Here is a 27,985-nt window from a genome sequence, read left to right as displayed (position 1 = left end):
TGGCGGAGCCAAAACCCTGCGCTGCAGGCCCTCCGCTGTGTCGGAGCGGAGGCGGCGTCTGAAGCTGCAACAGCTGGGGCCCAGCAGGGATTGCCAGTGTAGACGCTTGTAAGTTTCAGCGTGTGAGTGGCTGTGGTGCCACTAGCTCATCGTCCGCGTCCCTTCCCCTGCAGGTAACCGCAGGCTTCGAGGGGCGGCTCCCAGCCCCTGGCTTTTGCGGGGAAGCTGTGAGCCAGCCAGTAGATGGAACGGGAAAAAGGGAGAAAGCTCAGATCTTGGGTATGGAGAGAGGAATTTAGCGGCGAGCCCTAATCGAAAGAAAGGGGGGAAATCCAGGTTGGGCGTGGGGAAGAAACATGGGGAGAAAGAGGGTGCTAGATGTCTGGATGTGGAAAAGGCCCACTCTTGGGCACGGAAGGGTGGAATCGGGCGGCGGAAAGTTGCTTTCAGTGACACATAGAAACCCCGGTCTGTATGCAGAAAGGGAAATCGAGCGGTGGGAGGATGCAAGGAGGCGTGGAAGACTGTCTTGGGTTTAGGGGGAAGAAAACGTGCGGCAGTGGCGAGCTGGATGCAAAGAAAGGTGGAAGCCATGGACTTGGGCGTGTGCAGCGAACTCAGGTGGCTGGAACTGGCGGTGCGGCGGGGTGGAAGTGTCCTCTTGGGGGCGTGGAAGGGGCGGGATGGGGTGGAGGGGACACCTCCGCCCCCGCTCGGGTCTCCAGTTTTCCAGTTCTAAGGAAGCGTGCCTGCAGCAGGCTCCAGGCTCCCGGGGTAAAGGTTCTTGGGCCGCAGAGCGAAGGGATGGGCGTGGAGACCTGGAGAGAGGAGCGGAGCCAGCTTGGGTTGCAGCTCTCTTGCACAACGGCCACAAGGACGTATGCTGACCAAGAGCCTGCTGGTCACAGCGTCACCTAAGGTCGTGCAAACCCCAAGACCAGCTTACGGATGACGAACCGGAGACGCGCCCACTGACGCCCCCTCCATTGTGTGCCAGGCAGAGATATTTGTGCTCCCTTAACCTTTATTTGGCAGGTGCCTGCCTGCGCCCCTAAAACTGCCCTTTGGCCCTCTGGGTATACTCAGCGCTGTACTTTAAACCAGATAAACCGGGCTGTCTGGCCCTTATTAAAAACAGCTAAATCCTCCTGACAGGCGTGTTTTGAACGTTAAGTCTTTCTATTCCCCTTTTAGTTTTGTCTTAGGAAATAAACTGCACTCAATTGAGTCTGCAAGATTGAAAGGAGTTGGGGTGATTAGAAGTTGTAAAGGTGAGAATTAGCAATTTTTCCCCTTCTGTACTTTTTGATGCGGCAATTCTGCGTTTAATTGGTCTTGGAGGTCTTGAGGTAGGGGAAGGCACTGCAAGGAATGAGTCAGGGATATTTCCAACAATAAATTGCAACTGCTTCCTTGTTTCTTTCAGTGCAGCTCTTCTCTGCAAGAGACTGTTTTTTGGCCCAGAAATTATTGTAGTTCATGAACTCAGCTTAAAGAAAATGTGGCTGAAATTTTGGGGTTGATGAAAATGAAATGATGAAAAGAGCAAATCTTTCTGTATTCATCCAGGTTTATTTTCTGGAATGACACAAGTGTGTCATGATATTGGAATTCACCTGCTTTCAGACTAAATGAACTGGCTTGTTGGAAAAGTCCTTCCTTCTGAAGTCAGGGTTTGGGTGGAGAGGGAGAATCTGAGCAGCAAGGCTTAGAGAAGTGAATCCAGTGGGGCCTAAAGCCTACCCCAGGGAATTTAAATCTAAAAGAAATAATGTCCTATGTTGTTGTAAGCAAGAGTCTACAAAAAAACTTTACTTTTTTAGTTAAAAGGTGCTAAAATTTTAATGGATAATGTGAGGAAATCCCGAAATGTTTCAGTTCTGAGATATAGAAAAATTACCGCAGAAAATGTTTGGTTCAACTGAGAAGGAAATAATTTTAAAAATGCTATTATTCAGTATAAACAGTATCACTTGACAAGTTGAACTGAAGTAATTTGATTTTTAAAAAACAATGGGTGCCTGGGTGGCTCAGTTGGTTAGGCGACTGCCTTCAGCTCAGGTCATGATCCCGGAGTCCCGGGATCGAGTCCCGCATCGGGCTCCCTGCTCGGCGGGGAGTCTGCTTCTCCCTCTGACCCTACCCCCTCTTGCGCTCTCTCTCTCACTCTCTCTCTCTCTCAAATAAATAAATAAAATCTTTAAAAAAAAAACAAAAAAAAACAAAAAAATGTACTGGGGGGCACCTGGCTGGCTCAGCCAGTAGAATGTAGGACTCTTGATCTCGGGGTCATGAGTTCGAACCCCACGTTGGGTATAGAGATTACTTAAAAAAATAATCTTTAAAAAAAATAACAAAAATGTACTCATTAGTGGACTGTGAACCTCAGTTCCTTGTGACAAGGTAAGACATACTCAAGGATGCTATATGACCCATCAGTTGTATTTGCCATCAAGGAAAAATAGCCAAGTCATAACTCTTGTATAATATTATGTAGGAATGCAGCCATGGAAATGTTGTATCAAGACCAGGATAAGTTTGCTGCCTCTTTTTGTGTTTTGTTTTGTTTTGTGTTAAATGCAAGGACAGATGTGACAGTGGGCTCAGCAGGACTGAATCAACTTAAAGCTCTACTGTAAATTGTACTTGAAATTACACATCAGAAGTAATTAACTCCTCCACACCAGTTTGTTCACTTCTTTTATTCTAGTTGAGTTCCAGATGGTTCCTCAGTAATGGTATAGGGAACCTCCTAAACACTAATAAGCAGGCTTCTAGAATTACAAATTTGGGAAGTGAAAATGGCCTGAGGATTAGGAATACGTCCTGCTTGTCACAAGGAACTGAGGTTCACAGTTGGCTAATAAGTACATTTTTTGGGTGTTTTTTTTTTTAAGATTTTATTTTTTTAAGTAATCTCTATACCCAACATGGGGCTCGAACTCACGACCCCAAGATCAAGAGTCACACATTCCACAGACTGAGCCAGCCAGGTGCCCCCCAGTACATTTTTGTTATTTAAAGATGAAATTACTTTAGCTCACCTTGTCAGTTGATACTGTTTATAGGCCTCTTACCTAATAATTAAGTCCGTTCTCTTGACTTTTCCAGTCTTCAGCCATAACTTAAAGGGATAAAAGCAATTTGCAGTTATGTTCCCCCAGGGGAAAAGTTTCCATTAGCGCTTTATACAGAGAACGTGCTCGATTCTAATGGTAAATATATTGTCATTAGCTTTTTATGCAATAGTGCTGTTGTGAATTTAGTGTTTAGTAGTCACCGAATTCTTGGTGTTTTGTTTTTACACTGTAATGAAATAAATGAGAAGACCTGTGTCTTACCTTTTGTTCTTTTTAAAGGTTTCTTGAAGTCAAAATGTCTCAGAAAATCCGTGGCGGTTCTGTGGTAGAGATGCAAGGAGATGAAATGACGCGAATCATTTGGGAGTTGATTAAAGAAAAACTCATTTTTCCCTATGTGGAACTGGACCTGCACAGGTAAGCAGCAAACTCAGAAAGCATAATCTAAGTGATTTCGGGGTATAACTAGCTGTTTAAATAGCTATAGCTGTATCTTATGAATAAAGCTTTTGAGGGAGGGATGCCAAAATATAGGTATATGAACCTTCTATTTTAATTTTATTAATTTTATTTATTTATTTTTAAGATTTATCTATTTTTAGAGAGAACACAGAAGGGAGGGGCAGAGAGATTCTCAAGCAGACTCCCCACGGAGCCCAAGCCCCATGACAAGGGGCTTGATCTCCCAACCCTGAGATCACGACTTGAGCCAAAACCAAAAGTCAGACGCTTAACCAACTGGACCACTCAGGCACCCCATACTTTCTATTTTAATTTTGACATATTGGCTAGAGAGACTGACTTATCATTGTTCTGAAGAAAAGAATTGTGATGAGAACAAAGTGATCCTCCACTCTTTCCAAGCCTCTATTTCCCGTGAAGCTGGCTCAGAGCAGCACAAGGTTTTATTTGTGGAAGGAAAAATAATAGAGGTACAGTCTGCGTTGAACAGTAAAGTAATTGTAGTTAACACAGTTTTATCCTTTCTACCTACCTCTGTTTACTATCACTCTACTTAACTAGTCAGTGGACCTTTTCCCCCTGTTCTTTCCTTGGCTTTGCCCTTTTCACACAATTACAACACAGAAAGAACCCTTGAAGTTACTTATACGAGCCCCACCTTTCCGTAGACAATCCCTTAAACCTTTTGTGTTCTAAGGATTTGAGCCATTGCTCTGTCTTTAAAGTGTTTGGAGACATATGTGAAAGTCTCTGTGGGATTCTCCCCTTTGTTCCCTGTGGTTTTTTATAAACTTGCTCATGCTCTTTGTACATCCAAACAAGGAAGAGGCAGAATTTTTCCAAAGGGGATGTGGCTGAAGTCTGGCATGGCAAAATGTTGACCCACACAGTTTAACCAAACTACAGCAAGTCTTAAGTGTATTTGTCTTGACCCAGAATTATTCATCAGACTCACGTGTTCCAAGAGCCTGTTGTTTTGCCTGGGTATAGATACTTCATTCACGTGGTGTCATTAGACTCTCTTTTTAGTTATTCTAAGCCCAAGCTGTTGATAATGTCTATATTGCAACCCCAAGATGAAGCAAATACTTGCAGAGGTCAACCAGACATACAGGAAACGAAGCATAAAAAACATCAAATGGGTTACGGAAGCATTTCATGAGCACTCTCCTGGTTAGGAACTTGACATGGCATTAGGTGAATTTGCCAAGTTCTTGCCGGTGTAATAGCTGTAAAATGTGTTTGTTTTCTGCAGGCTAGACAGTGGTCCAGGCCACTTACTCATTCTCTTCTGTTAGAGACGTTAAGAAGAGAAGCAAAAGCTCCACTAATTTGCTGGTAGATTCTTCTGATGAGAAATGGTTCCTACGAACATGAAAAGTGCTGACCCCAGTCTTCATTTGAGTTAGGATTAGACATTTGTAGTATTCAGCATTTCCTATGCCAGAAGATAAGAGAGTCAGTGGATTCGTTACACGTAAGTGAATTATCTAAGGCCACAGCAGTTTGGAATAATTTTTATTTGGAAATACATTAAGATTGCTCTCTTTGTGTGTTTGCATCATGAGTTGAGATAGCGGAGGAAAGGAAAATGCAAAGACTAAAAGGAACTGAAAAAAGAAACCTAGAGGCTTAATGGGTTAGCAAGTTTTGAAAGCTGAAAAAAGCTGAAAAACTTTTTTGAAGTCTTTGTGGACAAAATGAACTGCTACATTACTGTTTTGTTTCTCCTGCTTCTGACAAACTGTGACATACTTGAGATAAAGCTTTAATCATTTTCTATGCTCCGTGGACAACCAACATTCTTTCCAGTTCTGAATAACCTGCAGCCTGGGTATTGGTGTATAGTACTATAACTCCCTGAGGGAACAAATCTGTCATTGGATTCCATTATTTACCCAGCAAACAGCAGGTTTATTTCCAGAACAAAGAGACTTACCTAAGAATTAGGGAAAGGTTCATCTTCTGACTAACTGGCATTAATGAAGAAGTGGGGAGCATTTTTGGCACGGGCTGTGGCATTTATAGCTCCTACCACTTGAATGCCATAATACAAACAATCCTTTAAGCCCTCTGACCCCTTTATTTTTAGAGCACAGTATTTACTAAGGGAAAATGAGTGCTTAGGCTTACGTTTTTATGCTAATTTTATGGAAGGAAGTCTGCAAAAACGGTTGCTCATATGCCATGATTGCCTCTTGGTGGTGAAGAGCACGCGAAGGGGCGGAGCACAATGGCTTCCATTCAGTCTCCTTCTAGACAGCTTCCCACGCTGCAGGCGGGTGTGGCTCATAGTCCACCTCTCTTAGTGCTTTGTTTGGTTGGCAGCCGTCTTCTGGGTCTAAGGTGCTCTAATCCTAAGAGTTGGCAGACTGAGGTGTATTTGAGCCTCTCCTTTCTTCAGGGCAGGCTCTGCGTGCCATCACCATGCACAGAATGGTGACACCCTCAGTCACTCATCAGTTTGTCTGGAGAGTTACACTTAATGACTTTTCCCTCCCAGCTATGATTTAGGCATAGAGAATCGTGATGCCACCAATGACCAGGTCACCAGGGATGCTGCAGAAGCTATAAAGAAGTACCACGTCGGTATCAAGTGCGCTACCATCACGCCCGATGAGAAGAGGGTTGAGGAGTTCAAGTTGAAACAAATGTGGAAATCACCAAATGGCACCATCCGAAATATTCTGGGTGGCACCGTCTTCAGGGAAGCTATTATCTGCAAAAATATCCCCCGGCTTGTGAGTGGATGGGTAAAACCCATCATCATAGGTCGTCATGCTTATGGGGATCAAGTAAGTCGTGTTGGCATAGTTGAATTCTCCATACTCTTTTTTGGTGACCTTTGGCTGCCCAGAAGTTCTGAGCTATATGTTTTATTCTTTTGGTGTCTACTCCCTTTAAGTGAGGTGCAAAATCGGGAAGTGTGTATGTGTATATCTGTGTATTTAGGTAGAAATAAATATAGATAAACTTATAGATAGGTACCTGTCTCAACACAATGATTTTTTTCAGATGTGTTTTTTTCTTCCTGTGTCTTTTCTTTTCTTTTTTTAATGTGGGCTCCACCCCCAGTGTGGAGCCCAACGTGAGGTTTGAACTCACAACCCTGAGATCCAGACCTGAGCTGAGATCAAGAGTTAGAGCCACCCAGATACCCCCATATATCTTTTTCTTTTTTTTTTTTCTTTAAGTTAAACCATATGATATGGCGATTTTTTTATAATTTCCAATGGTTCAGCCGAATTAGTGGTTCTTCACCCTGGGTATACAATAAGATCCGTTATGGGTTTTTTTGTTTTGTTTTTTGCTTTGTCTTACTTCTTAAACAAATTTGGGTTTTTGTTTTAATTCCCGTACATGAGTTCTGCCCTCCACCAGCTGAATCTGAATTTCATGGGGTTCAGACATTTTAAAGCTCCCAGGTGATGTCAGTGTACAGACAGGGTTGAGAACCACCAAAGGTTATATTGAACATTATCTCTTCATGCAAAAAAGGAAAAACTGATTCAGTAGTTGAAAGTATTCTCTTTAAAACATTCCTTTCCTACTTGGAAAAGAAAGAAGTATTAGTTTCTGTACTTTTGTACCAGTAGGCTCATTGCCAAATTAAACAGAAAAATTGCCAACTAAACAAAATCCGTATTGAAACGGAGGTTTCGGACTTTCATAAAAAGCAGCTTATGTCCTGAAAGAGCCTTAAGAATAAGAATGTCTCATGCTGAAATCCAGAGGCTTTGATGTAGCAGTCCTCAGAAACAGTGTGGCCAGGTCAGACCACTCTCTGTTCCTGGGGACGGGGTCACTGGGTCAGTCCTTGAGGATCAGCTCACTGTGTTCTGCCCTGTGGTTCAAACTATCCCTTCATCCTGGCCAAACCTTCCAGAGGCCCAGGAGAGAGAATGTCGACAGGAGCACTACAAACTCGCATATCCCAAGAACACTCTTAAGTTCTTATGAGTTCATGGTGTCTTTTTCATCGTCCCCGCCCCCTCCCCCCGCTTTCTTTTAATTATTTTGGCATCAGTCACTTGGAAAAATGGTCATTCTTTTCATTAAAGTCCAGATTGAAAATTCCCAACCTAGGGTTGATTCAACTCAATGTGCATAAACCTCTACGAAGCATCTGTGAGGCTTTGGTGCCTCCGTGTCTTCCTTTTGAGAAATGGGAATAAGTTTCCACCCATAGTGAAGGACTTTATATGGCAGAAATGTGCCGTGGAGAAAAGATATTCAGTCTTCACGGTTACCCGATGGTTCTTTTCCCAGCTGTCATCAGTATTACTGTATGCAAACCTAAATAAATAGGTATGGCTGGCAACTGTTGGTACCTGATTGTAAAAATGTTCTAATTTAAGCACGGCAGAAATTCACAGATGCCTCGTGTGGGCCAGGCACATTTTTCCACCAGCATAGCTCACTCCCGTGAACAAGATGGCTGTCCTCGTACAGTCCTTTCCTGAGGGACACCAACTAGCCTGTCACAACTGCTTCCACAGTCAATGCTGCTTTTGGACAAATCCTGGGCTGGTGTTAGTAGCGATGATAACCGTGAAGAGACTGAGCCCTGAAGGTCTAAGGACCAGATCCCAAGTCTTTCGACCCTAGATGTGTTATTTCCACTATATCACAGTTCCTCTGTTGTAAGATTGATGGAAGAATCAAATGAGATAACGAGATGGTTCAAGTTAGTCACTTAAAGTGTCTGTCATACAGTGAGGACAAGGCATTAGCTCTTGTCACTATCCATGCTGTAGCTAGTGTATTCTCCTCCCCCTGTGGAAAGACTTCCTTGACCTCCAGGTCATGGTCATTTCTCTCTCCCTGTCATCCTACTGCATTTCATATCTAAGCCCCCCTTTGACATTTGAAAACTCTTAGGTTGCTTCTCACTTTTGTATGTCCTTGTTAGGATATAAGCTTCCTAAGAAAATGCTTTGTCATTCTCCTCTCCTTCTCCGTGCTCAGGAAACTGCCCTTTCCATGGGAGGCGCCCAGTAAATTCTGATTTCCACTCTACCGTAGGATCAACTTGCTTTGGGAACTCTCTGGACCTCTTTTTTCCCCATCTTTTAAAATAAATGAAGGTTGAGCCTCACTGCCCTATCTGTCTAGGTATCTTCCAGCTCTATATTCTACGATTTTTCTTCCCTTATAGTTCTTGAAAGGATAGTTCGGTTTGGTTTGGTTTTTATACTTTTCTCCCCCCTACACAGTACAGAGCAACTGATTTTGTTGTTCCTGGGCCTGGTAAAGTCGAGATAACCTACACGTCAAGTGATGGATCCAAAAAAATGACATACCTGGTACATAACTTTGAAGGTAAGTCCATCATGAACTACATCTTTTCATTTTTTACAGATCACTTAGACAATATTGGTACTGTTGTTTAAAAGTTAGTTTTGTGGCTGCCAAAAATACAACCTGGACTCTACAGCATTTCTACAGGACCCAAAGTCTAACGTAAAGAAGTAATTGGCTTCCATGCCTTCCCCTGGGGTGGACTAAAGACACAAAAGGAACCAGCCACTTAATTGGAAATGCATGTGGACAAAGACAGGTAGATAGTTTTGCACTTCTCCTGAAACACGGAGGGAAGGTTGGCAGGAATCTGTTGTGCCTAAATTTTAGAAATTAAACGTTAATAATCCCATATCACCTGTCACTTAATCTGCCCCTTGCTCTGGTAGGGTTTGTATTTGAAAATGGTTGCGTTATATATTTGCTGAAATTTTCTTCTTGCCCTGAGTGTTTATTCTGTGAAAGTGAACATTTGTTTTTTTGCCTTTTCTTCCCCACCATCCTGCTGCTTGAAAGGTCCACTGTGTCAAATGCCACCCAAAGGTTGTTGAAAGAACAGAGAACGCCTCTTTCTCCACTCCTGAAGTGGTTAAAAGCTCTCATACAAACAAAAGCTCAAAGCTGACCTAGCCCTTGTTCTCTTTGCCTCCTCTAAGTAGTATCATTTTAATGGAATCTCGTCCTGCGGGTTTGGGCCTTGCACATTTTGAGCCTAGGTTGGCCCTGGGCAATGGCACAGATTCAAGTGCTTTCTTTCAGTAACTACAGAGTTCACCAAGGAAGAGTCGTGAAACACTAGTGATGACATGTAGCATAATTATTTCTGCCAATGAGGTATGAACCTTCAGTATCCTCCAGGAAATGATGAGAATTCTCATTCGATATTTGAAATGCCAATTTTTCTCAATGGCTGAGGAAGGAGCACACACTCAGAGTTGAAAACACATGTGTGAAATTTAAAAAAAAGTGAAAGACAGCTTAAAAAGGATTCACCCTTTCTTGAGTGTATTTCTGGTTCATATCAATACTTTTTAGTATTTTTGGTATCTTCAGGATCCTGAAGACTGTGTGTTTCTCACTTCTATTGCCCTTTCAAAACAAGTTAGAATGCCCTTATCTAGAATTGAGTTTCTTCCTATCATGTGCCTCAGCAACTCATGGAATATTCATGTTTGAAGCCTGGCCGGGACTTTTTGAAGCCATGGGAGCTGGGAATTGGGTGCTTGGGTGGTGGTGGGTGGATTTGGACTTGTTAAAACTCTACCCCATTTACCCTTCTCCTTTTTCCTCTCATTGGTGTTCCCTCCACAGAGGGTGGTGGTGTGGCTATGGGGATGTACAACCAAGATAACTCGATCGAAGATTTTGCACACAGTTCTTTCCAGATGGCTCTGTCTAAGAGTTGGCCTTTGTATCTGAGCACCAAAAACACTATTCTGAAGAAATATGATGGACGTTTTAAAGACATCTTTCAGGAAATATATGACAAGTAACTACAGTTCTTTTTTTTTCTTTGTCTTTTTTCTAAAATAAGCTAGGATTTATAATATAGAATTTACATCCTTATCCCTTTGATTCTGGGACAAATTGAATGAAAACCATCACTATCCCATAGAGTAAAGGGCAAAACTAAGATTTAACAGACATGAAACAAACCATTCTTGAGTTGCTTTTAGAAGGTAAATGTTTTCAAATAAGGGTCCCACATTTATTTTTTTCAGAGCAAGAATTGTTTAATGTTTGAATGAAGATGCCCGGTGATTGACAGAAAGTTCTAATTTTGGGGGTCACTGGCTGGCTCAGTCAGTGGAGCATACGACTCTTGATCTCAGGGTTGTGAGTTCGAGCCCCATGTTGGGTGTAGAGATTATTTAAAAATAAAATACAAAAAAAAAAAAGAGGGCCACCTGGATACCTCAGTCAGTTAAGCCTCCAACCCTTCATTTCGGCCCAGGTCATGATCTCAAGGTCGTGAGTTCGAGCCCCTCCCCCCCTTTGGGCTCCGTGATGGGCAGAGAGAGCCTACTTAAGATTATCTCTGCCAACCCACCCCCAACTCATGCTTGCTCTCTCTCTCTCTCTAAAAAAAAAAAAAAAAAATTACAATTTTTCAAGCATATGCATATGAGTTTCTGAGTTGGGCACATTTCCACTCTTTCTGAAGCCCATTGTTGTGATTTAGAACTCTGCCTTAGTGGAGTCATTGGAACTTAGTTCAATATTTATAACAACTTCAAGTTCAACAACATGGGAGCACGTGTTAACTTTTAAGATGGCATAACTACCTTTTAGTTGCAAGTGTTGAGGCCAGGGCTTGGGTTTTAGGTATCTTTCCTAAGACATCTTAATTCCTCTTCCTGCTACCCATCCATACCAATCCTAGGAGCTGTCCTAGTTTCCTGAAAGATACAGAGTGGTAGAATCATATTTTTCATCCATTATTACATATTTTTTTTAAGATTTTATTTATTTATTTGAGAGAGAAATGGAGAGGGCACAAGCAGGGGGAGGGAGAGGGACCAGCAAACTCCATGCTGAACCGGGAGCCCAAGGTGGGGCTGGAGGCGGGCTCGATCCCGGGACCCTGAGATCATGACCTGAGCCGAAGTCAGATGCTTAACCAACTGAGCCACCCAGGTGCTCCCATTATTACATTCTTACAGTAAGCTGTATCTCAAGAATCTGATCAGTAGTGTACTGAAAACTAAAAATAGTGCTGGGGACACTCTACTCTCTCCCTTATTCTCCATCTCTGTGAAGGAGGTGAAATCACTCTAACAGGTGGGAACATGGGGTTTCACAGCTAAAAAATGGGCAGGATTTGAGTTTAGGTCTATCAGATTCTCAAGTCTGTGCTGCTTCTACTAAAAAATGCTGCTTCCAGCCCCACCCTCTTTGGGGAAGCAAGTGCCGTTATTTATTTATTTATTTATTTATTTATTCATGAGAGAGAGAGAGAAGCAGAGGGAGAAGCAGGCTCCCAAGGAGCAGGGAGCCCGATGCGGGACTTGATCCCAGGACGCTGGGATCATGACCTGAGCCGAAGGCAGACACTTAACCATCTGAGCCACCCAGGCGCCCTAATTTTCTTTTTAATTCCCTTTTCTCTCTTGCTTCTCAGGCAGTACAAATCCCAATTTGAAGCCCAAAAAATCTGGTATGAGCATAGGCTCATTGATGACATGGTGGCCCAAGCTATGAAATCCGAGGGAGGCTTCATCTGGGCCTGTAAAAACTATGATGGTGATGTGCAGTCAGACTCCGTGGCCCAAGGTAAGGAGCTGTGGGACCGAGCAGAGGTGGAGCTCAGCCGGTGGCACGTGGGTCATGCCACAGTAGTTCTCTAGTTTGGGAAGGGGGGTTTTGCAGCCCTTCGTTTGTTAAATGCTGAAATGTAAGCCCTGCGAGCCATCCTGTTCCATCTGACACAAGCAGAGAAGCCGAGGGCTGTTCACAGAAATTCCAAGAACCAGGGGCTTTATGCCAGAGGTAAGGGCCAAATCAACAGACACTCTCCGTGCCCCGCTTTCTTCAGCACCAGCTGCCCTTCAGTTTCAGTTACCCTTGGCAGCTATGTAAACGTGAATCTTCCCCTGATAAACGTTTGTGTTAACTTTAATCCTGTTTGCTTTTCCCCAGGAAGTACTACTACTTCTTTTCTCTTACGAAAAGTTAAGCACCTCCTGCCAGTTTGAAAATTGGTAGATCAACCCAGGTTTATGTCAGATAAATGAGTTAGACAACTCTCTTTACGCTCCCCCTGTTTCTCCACATCCTCATAATCCTTTGTGCTGTGTTCGGTAGAGGAAGGAGTGGTGCTTTATGATGCTTCCAGGGTGGGTAAGGGAAACTATTCCTATGAGCAGATTTCTTGGGAAGGGACCCAAATCATTCCACCCTTTCTAAATGTCCTCATAGCCGCAAAGAGTATCTGGATGGATCTTTCGAATGTAAATGTCAAGATATGGAGGGTCAAAGGACTTTGAAATAGGACTTCGGAAGTGCAGAGTCCGGCAGTGCACTGATAAGGTACCAAGGCTCTGTGTCTGGGCAGAGCCTGTAGATAAATGTAACCTCAGTACCGCTCAACAGGCAAAAGCAACAGTGCTGTCCGCATGTCCAGTCTTTCCTAGGATATGAGCTACTGCGGACTCACACCACTTAGGTCCTCAGTTTTGACCGTGGTACCAACTAGTGTCCTGATATTAACCATAAGCAAACTCACTATGGATATGGTCCTGAACTTCTCCAATAAGTATTTGGAAGTCTACCAAAGCCTCAGACCAACACAATGATATGAAAGGAGCTACTAGTCCCATGCAGAAGTTTCTAACGATACTAAAAAATGAGTTTAAAAAAAAACATTGTTTATGTATCTACTCAAACCAAAAAAAAAAAAAAAAACACACACACAAAAAAGCACACGTAGCAGCCTGTGATAAATTTGCATTATTAACCCCACAGGTGCTATTGGACGGTAGCTAAAACAGAAAAAGATATTCTTCAAATTCAAGTGTAAAAGAGTGAATAAGAGAAGGAAAATCAATTGTCTGGACTTACAAGTGCTAATGTCATTCTCTGAAAAGGAAGCCACAGAATAGGACTGTCTTGTTGGGACTATTACCGGGAGCAAGGGCAAGAGGGATGTTCTTGGATCATCCCATCCTGTTTTCAACCTGCGTTTCCAGTCCTAGTGAATCTGAGCAGCTTGATAGCAGGACACAATTCTCATTGATCTTTATTTTCCTGGAACAGCACAGCATCTGCACATAAGAATAGTGGCAATATGGGGCTCCTGGGTGGCTAAGATGGTTAAGCGTCTGCCTTCGGCTCAGGTCATGATCTCCAAGTCCTGGGATTGGGCTCCCTGCTTGGCGGGGAGTCTGCTTCTCCCTCTCGCTCTCCCTCTGTGCTTGCTCTCGCTCTCTCAAATAAATAATAAAATCTTAAAAAAAAAAAAAAAAGCGGCAATATACTGAGCTCTTACTCTGTGGCAGGTACTATTCTAAGGAAGATGAATGTGTATTCTTTTCACATATATTCACAAATATATGTGTATTCATCTAATTCTCGCAACAATCCGGTGAAGGAGGTGCTTTTATTATTCCCATTCTACAGGTAGGAAAAACTGAGTCACGGTAGCAAGGAAGTCACAGTACTAGGGTAGAATGCAAGCAGGCAGATCCTGAGTTCTCCATCCCGGAGCAGGTGCCTCTGAGATAGACAAGTGAAGAAGAAGCGAAGCGTAGCCTCTCCAGACTCTTTGATCCTGAGGTCTGGAGCTGGGACCTTGCTTCCTGAAAGGTGGAATTACTGATGACTACATATGCTTTTGCTTATTTTCCTGAGACTGCTCAGCTCCGAGAGACAGAGTGCTCTTCCTGCAGTTGGCCCCAATACTTCATGCTTTGCCACTTCAGGTTATGGCTCTCTTGGCATGATGACCAGCGTGCTGATTTGTCCAGACGGCAAGACCGTAGAAGCAGAGGCTGCCCACGGGACGGTGACACGTCACTACCGCATGTATCAGAATGGACAGGAGACGTCCACCAATCCCATCGGTAAGATCGTGTTTACTGCTACACTGATTTCCACCCAAAGAGTGGCGATCTCCAAAGGGAACCAGACGTGCTCCTTTGGCTGCCCAATGCTTTGTGTATAAAATCATCACCAAACAGTGCATCTGTTCTACTAATAAGAGCCATTTGAGGGTGTTTCTTGAAATATACACAAAGAGACAGGTTTTTTTTTAAATTTCTATTCAGTAAAAATACTTCCGGTTCTTATATAGCCCATGTGGATAGCGTCTAATGGAATCAAGTCACCTAAACAAAAGAAAATTGTTGTATTTTTGGGAACTGAAACAACTGGGAATCCCTCTTGGTATGATCTAAGTGTTGGTTTTTGGTTTTGTTTTGTTTTGCTCTTTCAGCTTCCATTTTTGCCTGGACCAGAGGGTTAGCCCATAGGGCTAAGCTTGATAACAATAAAGAGCTCAGCTTCTTTGCCAAGGCTTTGGAAGAAGTCTGTATTGAGACCATTGAGGCTGGCTTCATGACCAAGGACTTGGCTGCTTGTATTAAAGGTTTGCCCAAGTAAGTATAAGATGCCTTGAGCTCTGCAGTCAAATCACCGCCTATTTTTTCTGGGTTCAAAACATTCTTTTCTGGGCTCCAAACATCACGGCTTTTTGGAAGTACATGAATTGTTATTTATCGCCTACTTCAGGGATCAACAGACACTTACCTATAGAATGCCAACAGTAAGCATCTCAGACTTTGTGGGAACATACAGCCTTTTCAAAACTATACAGCTATAGAACTTTGCCACTGTGGAAGGAAAACAGTCATAGATGACACGGAAGCTAGTGGATGTGGCAGTGTTCCAATCAAACTAATTGCAAAACCAGACTGTAGCCTGGATGGAGTCCAGGGGCCAGGCTGTAGTTTGCTGACCTCTGATCCAGTTAATGATCTTTGGGTGACAAGGTTGTTTTTAACAAGAAAATTATAGACAGTTGAAACAGAGGGACCTCCAAGGCTATTGTACTCTATCCCTTTAATTTCTTTAATTTATGGGTAAGAAAAACAGCTCAAGTTTTATTTTTTAATTTTAAAAGATTTTATTTATTTATTTGACAGAGAGAGCACAAGTAGGCAGAGCGGCAGGCAGAGGGAGAGGGAGAAGCAGACTCCCCACTGAGCAGAGAGCCCGATGCGGGCCTCCATCCCAGGACCCCGGGATCATGACCTGAGCCGAAGACAGACACTTAATGGACTGAGCCACCCAGGCACCCCAACAACACAAGTTTTAGATGCCCACTTGGTCATAGTCCCAATTATCTATAACCAACAATCAGATACCGAGGCCCGGTTATTGCCCAGGATTTTTCTAAGAACATGGTAGCCCATATCCCCACTGGATTGGCTGCTAATCAGAGACTTCTCCCTCACAGTTGGTCACTATTGACTCACCTCAAGAAACCCTACTAAAGTTTAACCCCAATCCCAAGTCCCAACCGTGCATCCTCCAAGATCTCCAGTAGGGTCAGTATACCTCAGTGATGGGGATATACTCAACCACCATGTCTTTCTTATCTTAAATTTCTGGCAAGAACACAGTGTTTGAAATGTGCTTATCAGTATGTTACCTTTGTAGCCTATTTGAATAGGCACCTATCAGCAGGATTAGTTTAGCCAGTCCGTTATCTTTTTTTTTTTTTTAAGTAAGACAATGATAAAAATAAGCGTTCAGACTTTTTTAAGGACATGTGACAATTTGTAGGAATGTAGATGAAAGCATGGCTGTTCCCCTGAATAGGTTTTGTTATTTTTAAGAATGAGGAATAAGAAGTGGGATGATTTCAGTCAGGCATTAGTCTAAATGGAAGCTCTGTGATAGCTTCACCCTCCAAGACTCAGGGCAAGGGACATCCTGTGAAAGTGCAGGGGTCAGCCCCTTGAACCTTGAGCATGGTCATCAGCCATATATTCATAGCTTATTAATATTAGTGTTCTTCTAGACATAAATAAAATGCTACCTACGTAGCATTTCTAGGACTTTCCCTCTACCTGCTACCAGACCAGAGACAAACTAATTTCTTTCTCTTCTTTTTCCTCCTTTATTAGCGTGCAACGTTCTGACTACTTGAACACATTTGAGTTCATGGACAAACTCGGAGAAAACTTGAATATAAAACTGGCTCAGGCCAAACTTTAAGGCCATCCCTCGGCTTAGGAGGATACGTGTTTTTGGTAACTAGGTCCACTGGTTTACATTTTCCTGTATAACACTCAAGGGTAAAGGTAAAATCAATTTTGTAATTTGTTTAGAAGCCAGAGTTTATCTTTTCTATAAGTTTACAGCCTTTTTCTTACACATACAGTTACGCCACCCTCGTGAACATGGCAGGGGACTTTTTAAAATTTTATTTTATTTTGTACTAGTAGCCTAGGAGTTACTTTAGTGCTCATTTGTACTCGTTGTCACTTTTTCTCATGTTCCAATACAAATGACCAAAATGAAGAGTGCTTGAAAGGGTAAACTGTAGCCACAGTATTATTCCTGAAAATATGAGTGAAGTACAAATTCACCCCCTTCACCACTCCATGGCCTGGGGCGCTGGGTGATTTTGGCGTAACAGATGTCCCATCACGTGATGTAGAGCTATCCAGGAAACTTGCCCATAATTTGGAATGAAAAGCAGAGGTGTAACTAAAACCTGTTGGAGACACCACAGTCACTTTTGTAAAGAGCTCTTCTTAAATGTTTTGAAAATGCTAAATATTTGTGAGGCAACTGGAGAGTTTGGAATCCCGAATAAATACTACCTGGGGGTCTGTCCTCTGTTTATCTCCTCCTCCCGCCCTTGTGTGGCCTGAGTATTATGCTACCCTGAACAGCATATTTCATCCAAGTGCAATAATCCAGGCTGCACCTTTTTTGGACTTCTGCTGGCCCATTTTATTTCCCTTATATAAATGTGATTTTTTTCAGAAGTTGATTTTAAACACTATTCTAGTCTGTTCTTCATCCGAACTACTAATTGTAATTAAAATTCAGTGCTAATGACCAGTCTTCTTGGGTTTTTATTTATCGAGTATACTTTGGGTGCCAGGCAGGCACATGCTGGTCCTAGCCACAGGAATTCGATTTTGAACAGTCTCTGCCCTGAAGGAGTTTACTGTGGGGGAAATGGGTAAGTAAACGGTAAGATGTGGATTCTACAATGAGAGGGAAAGAAGACCAAAGACAGAACAAAGGAGGTAACTGGAATATTAGGGAATCAAGTGTAGGCACATGCTAAGGAGTATATGTATGATCATGTAAGTTAATTGGAAGCCAATGAAGACTTAAGAAGGGAGGGACATGATCATATTTTCCTTTAAAAAATAGCACAGCTTGTATGAAGAATGGATAGTAGTAGAGGAGGGGGTGGTGGGCACAATCCAGGAAGGAAGGCCAGTTATCAGGGTATTGTGATACTTCAGGTGGGAAGTGATGAAGATCTGAACTGGGACAATTGCACTGGGGATGGAAGGAGCAGGGCGGATCCCCGAGAAGAGAAGAGAATGGATGGGGATCGGTGGGTCCTTGGGGGGTGTGGGAAAAGCAACACGTCAGAGAAGTTTCCCACATTTCCAGTTCACACCTGAAGAAAACCAGGTCCGCATCCCAGCAGTAGCCATGTACTATGGGGAAAGAAACTGAGGCCTCGAGAGGCACTTTGATCAGGCGCACACAGTACCTCAATGGCCATTTTGGAAGCCAGGAATCCTTGTAGCTGAGCTGGGGCTCTTTCTATGGGACCTGCACATTTGCAGGTTTGGATGGATGAAGAAAGCATCGTGTGGAACAAGTGACGCCATTGGATTGGATGACCTTAACTGGTCCCTCCAGCACTCACAAACATCCTGGGAGGTGATCAGATGAATGTTCATGGCTGCAAAGTCCCGCCTCAAAGTCTATCAGATCAGTATTTGGCCAAGAACCAGTTAATGTTCTAAAATATTTAGTAAATGAACAGATGCTGACCAATACATGCCTAGGCTAATGGTTTACTTTGTAACAGCATCAGGATCAGAATTGTTGACCTGGAAAATGACTCTGGCTTTGCAAAACACTGAAGGCAGCAGGATCCAGGGACAGAGAAGACAGGAGTCCCACACTTCAAAATTCTCTCAATTACAAGTACTACTTCCTAAGTAGAATTTTTAACTGAAAATACTTCATAACTAATCTTCACAATTAGAATCACAGCTCCCTTGTATTTTTCCTGGATACAGACAGTCCTCCTAAAGGCACTCCCAACAAGTGATTTTCCATCCTCCATTTGAATATTTCTGTCAAAAATTTCTTCCACATTAAGCATCTTGTCTGTTCCTGTTGAGAAGGAGGTAAGATATGAAACGAATATAAAAAATATTAAGAAAGACTAGTGTTTATATAAATATTGAAAGATTGTATATTCTATTACCTCTCTACTATTAGAAATTTTATTTCATAGGCCCTATTCTTTTTTTTTTTAAGATTTTATTTATTTAAGAGAGAGAGAATGAGAAAGAGAGCACATGAGAGGGGAAAGGGTCAGAGGGAGAAGCAGACTCCCTGCTGAGCAGGGAGCCTGATGCGGGACTCGATCCAGGGACTCCAGGATCATGACCTGAGCCGAAGGCAGTCACTTAACCAACTGAGCCACCCAGGCGTCATAGGCCCTATTCTTAACGTTAGGGAGAGTGCAGCATCCAAACTGCTAATTCCTCTGGAACAAAAAAGTTGAACAACTCTGGATGGTATCTCAGACTCAAAGAGGTGACCTTTGCAGACAGCATAGCATTGTTTGTAACTTTTAATTTTGATATTATTTCAGACTTATAGAAAAATTATAAAAATTGTATGAGGAAGTCCCATAATGTTTTGCCAATTTCCAATTTTTTACTTTTGCACCCTTTGTTGTTCTGTCTCTCTCTTGTCTTTCTCCCTCCCTACACACACACACACACACACACACACTTTTTCCTGAACCATTTCAGAGGAATTTGAAGACATTGTGCCCCTTCACCCTTAAATAATCCAGTGTGTATTTCCTAAGAACGAGGACATCCTCTTATATAACCATAATACGATTGTCAAAGTCAGGAAATTTAACATTGATATAATACGATACGGTCCCTATTCAAATTTCAGCAACTGCTCCCGTAATCTTTACAGGTTTCCCTCTGAGGTCCAATCTAGGATCATACATCGCATTCAGTTGATCATAGCTCTTAAGCCTCCTTTTGCCTGAAACAGTTTCTAAGCATTTCTTTGTCTCTCTAGACCTTGACATTTTTGAAGAGTACAAGCTAGTTATCTTGTAGAATGTCCCTCAGTTTGGGTTTATCTGATGTTCCCTTGTAATTAGATTCAAGTTACGCATTTTGGGCAGAAATACCATTGAAGTGATAGAGGGGCAGAGGGAGAGAGAGAGAGAGAATCTTAAGCAGGCTCCACACCCAGCATGGAGCCTGTCGTGGGGCTCGATCTGATGACCTGAGATCATGATCTGAGCTGAAATCAAGAGTCAGACTCTCAACCGGCTGAGCCACCCAGGCACCTCACCCAGTGTTCTATTTCTTGACATGGGTGATAATTATAAGAATGCCTTGCAATAATTTATTAAACTGTTTTTTGTGGTCTACTCTATCAACTCTATTTCACAATAAAAAGGTTAACAAATATATTAGGAAACCTGCTCTGAATCCCGTGGACTAATGACACAGGGCCACACTCTCCGGAGACAAATCAAGAACTTTCTCTCCAATGTCAGCTGACCCTGCTGTTCAGGCCTTCTGTTTTGCCTTTGATAGAGTGACACATTCCAGTCACATTGTCTCTAGCCTTTTCAAACACAAGCTGCGAAGTGTTTCTCTAAGAAGATGCTCTACCCCTGTAAATTCAACCGGACTGCACACCAAGAATTATGAATAGAGATGCTTGAGCGTCCTTAGGTGGCTTCTTGGACTTCCCTTCTCTCACCTTGATGAATCCATGACACTTTCTTGTTAGGAGTACTTGGGTGTAAAGCTCTCATTTGACTTTTGCCTAAGAATTACTCTCTTCCTGGTTGGCTTTGCCTTGCTTTGCCTGGTGTACTCTTTATATGTTCAGAGATGAAGCTCCAAGACATTTTCTAACTGAATCACATTTTCCTCTTCTAAAATCACTAGCTCAAGTTTCTCCTTTTCTTCCTACTTCAAGAGATATTCAGGCATTTCTTACAGGGTTTTACTGTGAATTTCCCAAGTAAACTTTGAAATGTTTAAATTATATGACAGAAACTAAAAATTTAACTCTGACTCTGAATTTTGATTCTAATACTCTAAAGCTACTTTAATCTGTTTCACTTAAATATTCCATGTTTTCTGGTTGGAGTTACTCCATTTGCTAAAATTACTCAGTGGCTTTATTTTTTATTTTATTTTTTTTTAAGATTTTATTTATTTATTTGACAGAGAGAGATATAGCGAGAGCAGGAACACAAGCAGGGGGAGTGGGAGAGGGAGAAGCAGGCCTCCTGCCGAGCAAGGAGCCCGATGTGGGACTCGATCTCAGGACCCTGGGATCGTGACCTGAGCCGAAGGCAGACGCTTAACAACTGAGCCACCCAGGCGCCCAGTGGCTTTATTTTTTAAATCATGTTCCTATTTTTATTATTTGAGCCAGCCTACTCATTGCTGCAAATTAATTAGCACACCCTCGTACTATTCTATAAAGACCTACAACTTGGATCTCAGCCAAGGTTTTTAATCTGGTTTTGGCATCTGGATCAAATTCTTTATATGAGGGATCCTTTTGCTTGTTTGTTTCTTTTATCTTTGAACACAATTCACCCAACAAATAGATTTGAGTACATCCTCTAATCCTGACACTCTCTTGGGACACCAGTGTCTCATAAGACCCACAGCCTCTAGATGGGGGTACTTTTCTTCAGGTTAGGCTATACCAGGGATTCACATTGTACTAATTCTAAGAGCCAACCAGCTTGGATTTTGAGTCACTGACTTTTAACAGTGTTTTAGTGAGATTCTTTACTATTATAACGGGAAGACTTTTTAGACTTTATTTGGAGTTAACTTGGGTCTCGCTTTCCATGAATATATTCTCCAAATTTCCTGAAGCTACGGCAGGGTAAACAACACCTTTATCGGGACTCTGATGGCTGGAATCCTTACCCTCTAGCACAGTTGCTAACTCCCCTGGTTCGGTGCCATCTGTCCTACTTGCTCAGTCAATTGCTGGAAAAGTATCAGGCCTGATGTAACCACTTCATAAACTCCCAGCCGAGGGGTGGCTCAGTGTGTTAAGCGTCTGCCTTCGGCTCAGGTCATGATCCCAGGGTCCCAGCATCGAGCCCCGCGTCAGGCTCCCTGCTTAGCGAGGGGTCTGCTTCTCCCTCTCCCTCTGCTGCTCCCCCTGCTTGTGCTCTCTCTCTTTCTCTGTCAAATAAATAAATAAAATCTTAAAAAAATAAATAAATAAACTTCCCAGCTGAGCACAGGAGGAGATTTGAGACACATAAAGGATGGAATTTTCCTACTCACACATTTACTCCTAGTCCAATTCTCCAACTTGGGGGAGTGGTTTGAGCTCTTATCTTTCTCAGTCTCCAGCTATGGACTCACTCGTGATTTTGTATACAGACATGGTATTTGAATCTTATTACTTGCATTGTACCTGAGACATTAACCCATTTGTATTCTCAATACATTTGGAATGCTTTTAGTGCTTCCATCAGAAACAAAGATGTGCATGGGATACCCTCTCAGAGACAAGAATTCATGAGCCTTTCCACTTGAAATAGTTGCAGACGGTTATTTTAATTATATAATGTGTCAGTCACCTTTAAGGTATAGCAGGCCACTAACTATTTTGCCTAAAAATAGCATAGTAAGGATCAATGCATTCCCACCAGTTATCTTTTGGGTTATCTTTTACGTAGCTAATACCATGTTTTTTTCTGATATAAACTTCATATGGTTCAAAGCCACAGCTTAAAAATATATAGTCAGGGCACCTGGGTGGCAGCTCAGTTGGTTGAGCTTCCAACTCCTGATTTCAGCTCAGGTCATGATCTCAGGGTCCTGAGATTGAGCCCCAGTGGTGGGCTCCACTCACTGGGGAGTGTGCCTCTCCCTTTGCCCCTCCCCCTGCTTGTACACATGCACACTCTCTCAAATAAACCTTTTTTTAAAAAATTAAAAATATAAAGCCACTACAATAACTGTGAGGTAATCTGACCTTGCAGTAGATGTCACCACAGCCCATTAAGAAGAATGTATTAAAAGAAAATGCTCAACATCACTAGCCATCAAGAAATACAAATCAAAACGACAATGAGATAGCACTTACGCCAGTTAGAATGGCAAAAATTAACAAAACAGGAAACAACAAATGTTGGCGAGGATGTGGAGAAAGGGGAACCCCCTTACACTGCTGGTGGGAACGCAAGCGGTGCAGCCAGTCTGGAAAACAGTATGGAGTTTCCTCAAGGTGTTAAGAATGAAGGGGGGGAAATCGGAGGGGGAGATGAACCATGAGAGACGATGGACTCTGAGAAACAAACTGAGGGTTCTAGAGGGGAGGGGGGTGGGGGGATGGGTTAGCCTGGTGATGGGTATTAAAGAGGGCACATTCTGCTGGAGCACGGGGTGTTATACGCAAATAATGAATCATGGAACACTACATCAAAAACTAATGATGTAGGGCGCCTGGGTGGCTCAGTTGGTTAAGCAACTGCCTTCGGCTCAGGTCCTGATCCTGGAGTCCCGGGATCGAGTCCCACATTGGGCTCCCTGCTCGGCGGGGAGTCTGCTTCTCCCTCTGAACCTCCTCCCTCTCATGCTCTCTGTCTCTCATTCTCTCTCTCGCAAATAAATAAAATCTTAAAAAAAAAAAAACTAATGATGTAATGTATGGTGATTAACATAACATAATAAAATAAATAAATAAAAAATAAAAAAATAATAAAGCTACCCTACAACCGAGCAATTGCACTACTAGGTATTTACCCCAAAGATACAGATGTAGTGAAAAGAAGGGGCACATGCACCCCAATGTTCATACCAGCAATGTCCACAATAGCCAAACTGTGGGAGGAGCTGAGATGTCCTTCAACAGATGAATGGATAAAGAAGCTGTGGTACATATATAAAATGGAATATTACTCAGCCATCAGAAAGGATGAATACCCACCATTTGCATCAACATGGATGGAACTGGAGGGGATTATGCTAAGTGAAATAAGTCAAACAGAGAAAGAATTATCATATGGTTTCACTCATATGTGGAACATAGGCAATTGCACGGAGGACTACAGGGGAAGGGAGGGAAATCTGAAGGGGGAGAAATCAGAGAGGGAGACAAACCATGAGAGACTATGGACCCTGGGAAATGAACTGAGGGTCTCAGAAGGGGGGGGTATGGGATAGCTGGGTGATGGGCATTAAGGAGGGCCCGTGTTGTGATGAGAACTGGGTGTTATATGCAACTAATGAATCATTGAACACTACATCAAAAACGAATGTTGTACTATACAGTGGCTAACTGAACATAATTTTTTAAAAAGTCAATGACAAGGAGAAAATCTTGAAAGTAGCAAGAGAGAGGCTAATTATCATGTATAGGGATCCTCAATAAAATTAATAGCTAATTTCTCATCAGGAACCATGGAGTCCAGAAGGCAATGGAAAGATACATTGAAAGTGCTGAGGGAAAAAAAAAACCCAACCCAGACACACTTGAAAATAGTTGAATCTATATGTAGGAATGGCCTTCAATTGGAATGATTGCTGAGGGTAGTTAGATTACCGTTGAACTCCCCTTTTTACTACCAGAATCCGTTCACCCTAAAAACCTGTCAATGGATATATCCCAAGGAAACACCCAACATCTTATTGGCATACCAACATTTAAAAAATAATCTAGCGCTGTGAATTGTGTAAGACTGTTGAATCGCAGACCTGTACCTCTGAAACAAATAATACATTATATGTTAAAAAAAAGAAGATAGTAGGAAGGGAAAAATGAAGGGGGGGAAATCGGGGGGGGGGGAGACGAACCATGATAGACTATGGACTCTGAGAAACAAACTGAGGGTTCTAGAGGGGAGGGGGTTGGGGGGATGGGTTAGCCTGGTGATGGGTATTAAAGAGAGCACATATTGAATGGAGCACTGGGTGTTATACACAAACAATGAATCATGGAACACTACATCAAAAACTAATGATGTAATGTATGGTGATTAACATAGCATAATAAAACTTTAAAAAAATAACCTAGTATATGGGGTGCTTGGATGGCTCAGATGGTTGAGTGTCTGCCTTCGGGGCGGGTCATGATCTCCAGGTCCTGGGATCGAGCCCCATGTCAGGCTCCCAGCTCAGCGGGGAGTCTTCTTCTCCCTCTCCCTCTCCCTCTCCCCCTGCTTGTGCTCTCTCTGTCTCTCTCTCTCAAATAAATAAATAAAATCTTTAAAAAAAAAATCTAGTGTATAGAAAGTTTGGATTTCTACCAACCCCTAAAAAGTCTTTTTAGTTGTTCTTAACAGCTAATAACTCTAATTGATTACACACGCTTATATCTACCAGTTTCTTGTGCTCTCTCTTAAATAAGTAAGAAAATAAAATCTTAAAAAAAAAAAATATGAGTTTTTCTGAGTCTAGACGAGTGAATCACTTAAGGGACCACCGTCAAAAAAGAGAAGTGTCAAGAAGATTACTGGTTCCAAGCCGAAGATGACTTCAGTTGTAGACAATTAATTTGAGATAGGCAAAACACCCAACTAGGGAATTTCAAGCAGCATCGGAGGATGAAGGATTGAAGTCAGGGCCAGAGATGTAGACAATAGTTGAAATCTTGTAGATTCGCTGCAGGAGAAAAGGGCAAAATGAGAACAATAGATGGTCACTGATGGGAAGCCATTTAGGAAGCCAGAAGAAGAATCAGTGAAGGACAAAGAAGGAACAATCTGGAAGACAGAGGAGGTCAGTGTCAAAGATAGGGGAAAAGCTAATTCCTCTGGAAAGGGGTAGGCACATAGGTAGATGTTAGAGACCAAGGTGAACATAAACTAAAAAAAAAAACAATCACTGGCAACTCTTGATAATCATACTCTAAAAGGCATACTAGGATTTTTAAATTCGTGTTTTACTCATTTGTATGAAGCTTACAACATTCTCATCTCCTGAACTGACATTTTCTGCCATCTCTGATTAGGAATCACGTTGAACAAAGGCCATAGAATCATTATCGGTGCGGGAACAAAGTAAAGGACATCACCTGAACAACTGAATAAAGCTCTAAGAAAACTTCAGCTCTTATGGAAACTCTAAACCTATGCATTCATTCAACAAACATGATTTGAGGGTCCACTGTGTGCCAGGCACTGGCCTAGGCACTGGACACACTGTGGTGAGTGAGACTTGGACCTGGCCCCTTGAAGCTTAATATTACACCATTTTCACACTACTCAAAGAGAGGGGAGCTGGCAAGATTATATAAAATTTTAGATCAGCACTAAGGGCCCATATGTATAAAATATACAGGCAACTTTTGTAACACAAATATAAATAATTTATTTCAATAATTACATCAATTGCTCATGGAGGATCCAGTTTTGTGGTTTACTCAAATACAAAGTGAGTAGGCACTTTTGAACTTTTAGTCTCAATTGACATGATTATGTCTTAAGCATATGTGTTAACCATATGGAAAATAAATCAGTTACTATTTTGAGGGTGGGGTAGGGTGGACCAGGAAAGAAATACAAAGAAAGGAGAAGTGTGAGTCCCTGAAGAGTTCTGAGATGGGGAGAGAGTGATAAACCACCAGCATATGTGAGTGGTTGGGATGCATAAATGGAAATACCGTGTGGAAACTGGAGTTATAGAAAAGAATGTGTAGACAGAGTTCTGTGCAAAGTAATTGTTCAGAGCATTTATGCTGACAGTCTGTAGCATGAGGAAGTAAGTTGTTTCTGGTCACGTGGTGTTCCATCAATAAGGTTAATTTTGTCCCAGCTTTAAGTTGCAAGCTTGCAATTAGACCATGTTTCAAAAGTTTGCATAAATCAATTGTTTGGCACTAGAGCACAATTTATTGCAGAAGCAACGGAGTAAGTCTTCAGTTTGTAGCTGGGGCAAAGTTTGAGGGAACTCACATTTGTGTGTGTCATCTCTTATGTGCATCTTCAATTTGTTCCCACCACCATCTATCACTGCATTTTACTCAAGAGGACACTGAAGCCCAGAGAATAAAAGTAACTTGTCCAGGGTCAGCTTGCAAGCAGCAGAATAGATGTTTCTTAAAAAATATGAACCAAAGGTCACGCATATGAGACTCACCAGGATGGGCAGAACACTCAGTTGGAGAATTCAATCGGAAACCCCACTAGATATTCAAATGCAGATTCCTGGGCTCTCCCTACTGAATCAGACACTGAAGGCAGGGCTCCAGGAATCTCTGGGTTCACAAGCTTCTCTGGTGATTGTTCTAAATGGGGAAATTTGAGAACTATGAAAAGGGTTTAGGAAAAAAACACGAGGTAGAGTAAATTTACACAAGGTTTTTGTTGGCTAATTGCATCCATTTTAAAAAGAGGACGATGATGATGATTAATTGCAAGTAATTCTTAATAGATACAATTTAAGGTGTCTTACTGACTTTATTCCCTCTGCTACATCGGTAGTATATGTGTGGGGGAGACTTTCTCTGAGGTCCGCTTTCCAGCCTGTTTTCAACTTCCTTCCTTTCTTCCTTTCTTCCACTTCCGGACCCAGGGACTCTCTCAAACAGCTCAACTGGGTTTGGTGTCACTGCCAATCCTCTAAGAACTCCCAGTGATGGGGTAGGAAGAGTGGCAGGGCCAGCTGTGGGTCGTTTGTAAGTCAGGAGTTCTGGATTCCCTGGCTGTTGGGATATTTGTCCTCGTTTTCAGGCAACTCTATGATATTTTCCCCAGAATCTCCTGGATACAATGCACATTGGCACTTAAAGCCACTTTGGATGTGAAAACCTGAATGATAATGGCCGGTAATCAAAGATACCTCAGGAAATATGCTATCACCACCGTGACAGCTACAGTGGGGAGACGTGGTAAACCCAGGTTATATTTGAATGTTGTTTTGTGATAAACAGATAAATAGAGTTCACACTGATGCAAAAACTGTTCCATCATCTGTGTAAGTGTGTGTGTGTGTGTGTGTGTGTGTGTGTGTGTGTGTCCAGACCTCTGCTTTCCCCGGTATCTCCTGCCACAACTCCCCCTCACCTTGCCTCAGTCCCACACATCAATTTTCTCTCTCATTTCTGTCTAGGGATTAAGTATTACTGACAGGGTTGGTGGGAATGAGTTAGCCACAATGAATCCAGATGCCAAGGCAACCTCTAAAAACCCATACAGGTCAGGGGCAAGAACTGGAGCCTAAGGGTTAATGATTTGGCATTTTCCCAAGTCTGAAGTTCTAAGTGCTTTTCCAAATGCTGCCGAGGGCTTCTATTGCAGCAGCGGGTTCCTGCCCTGCCAGGGCTGAGGTCAGCACCTTGGGTGAAATGGTCCCTCCTTGGTTTCTGACAGACATTAGCCCTTGGAGAGAATTCAGGTT

At 42.5% G+C, this 27,985-nt stretch overlaps 1 protein-coding gene across 6 annotated transcripts; it reads left to right on the top strand.

The window, feature by feature from the left end:
- The first annotated feature begins 7 nt into the window (after positions 1-7).
- Positions 8-17,414, top strand: IDH1 (isocitrate dehydrogenase (NADP(+)) 1). 6 transcript variants are annotated; one of them, XM_021703152.1, is made up of 11 exons: positions 8-108; positions 481-621; positions 1,195-1,271; positions 3,360-3,497; positions 6,046-6,337; positions 8,759-8,864; positions 10,155-10,332; positions 11,965-12,116; positions 14,264-14,404; positions 14,776-14,938; positions 16,472-17,414. In XM_021703152.1, exons 4-11 carry the CDS (start codon positions 3,376-3,378, stop codon positions 16,560-16,562), a joined length of 1,245 nt encoding a protein of 414 aa, XP_021558827.1. In that variant the 5' UTR covers positions 8-108; positions 481-621; positions 1,195-1,271; positions 3,360-3,375; the 3' UTR covers positions 16,563-17,414. The 6 variants fall into 6 exon arrangements, with proteins under 6 accessions (XP_021558827.1, XP_021558828.1, XP_021558825.1 ...); XM_021703153.2 differs by lacking the exon at positions 481-621; XM_021703150.1 differs by lacking the exon at positions 1,195-1,271.
- Positions 17,415-27,985: the final 10,571 nt, after the last annotated feature.

This window comes from Neomonachus schauinslandi, chromosome 3 (assembly GCF_002201575.2).
Source record: "Neomonachus schauinslandi chromosome 3, ASM220157v2, whole genome shotgun sequence".
Lineage (NCBI taxonomy): Eukaryota > Metazoa > Chordata > Mammalia > Carnivora > Phocidae > Neomonachus > Neomonachus schauinslandi.
The sequence above is the reverse complement of the archived record's forward strand: the minus strand, read 5'-3'. Positions and strand labels throughout refer to the sequence as shown.

Coding starts and splice junctions, on each gene's coding strand:
- IDH1 (XM_021703150.1), top strand. CDS start 572: ATGCAAAGAAAGGTGGAAGCCATGGACTTGGGCGTGTGCAGCGAACTC. Junction 3,498..6,045: donor GTGGAACTGGACCTGCACAG/GTAAGCAGCAAA, acceptor TTTCCCTCCCAG/CTATGATTTAGGCATAGAGA. Junction 6,338..8,758: donor GTCATGCTTATGGGGATCAA/GTAAGTCGTGTT, acceptor CCCCCTACACAG/TACAGAGCAACTGATTTTGT.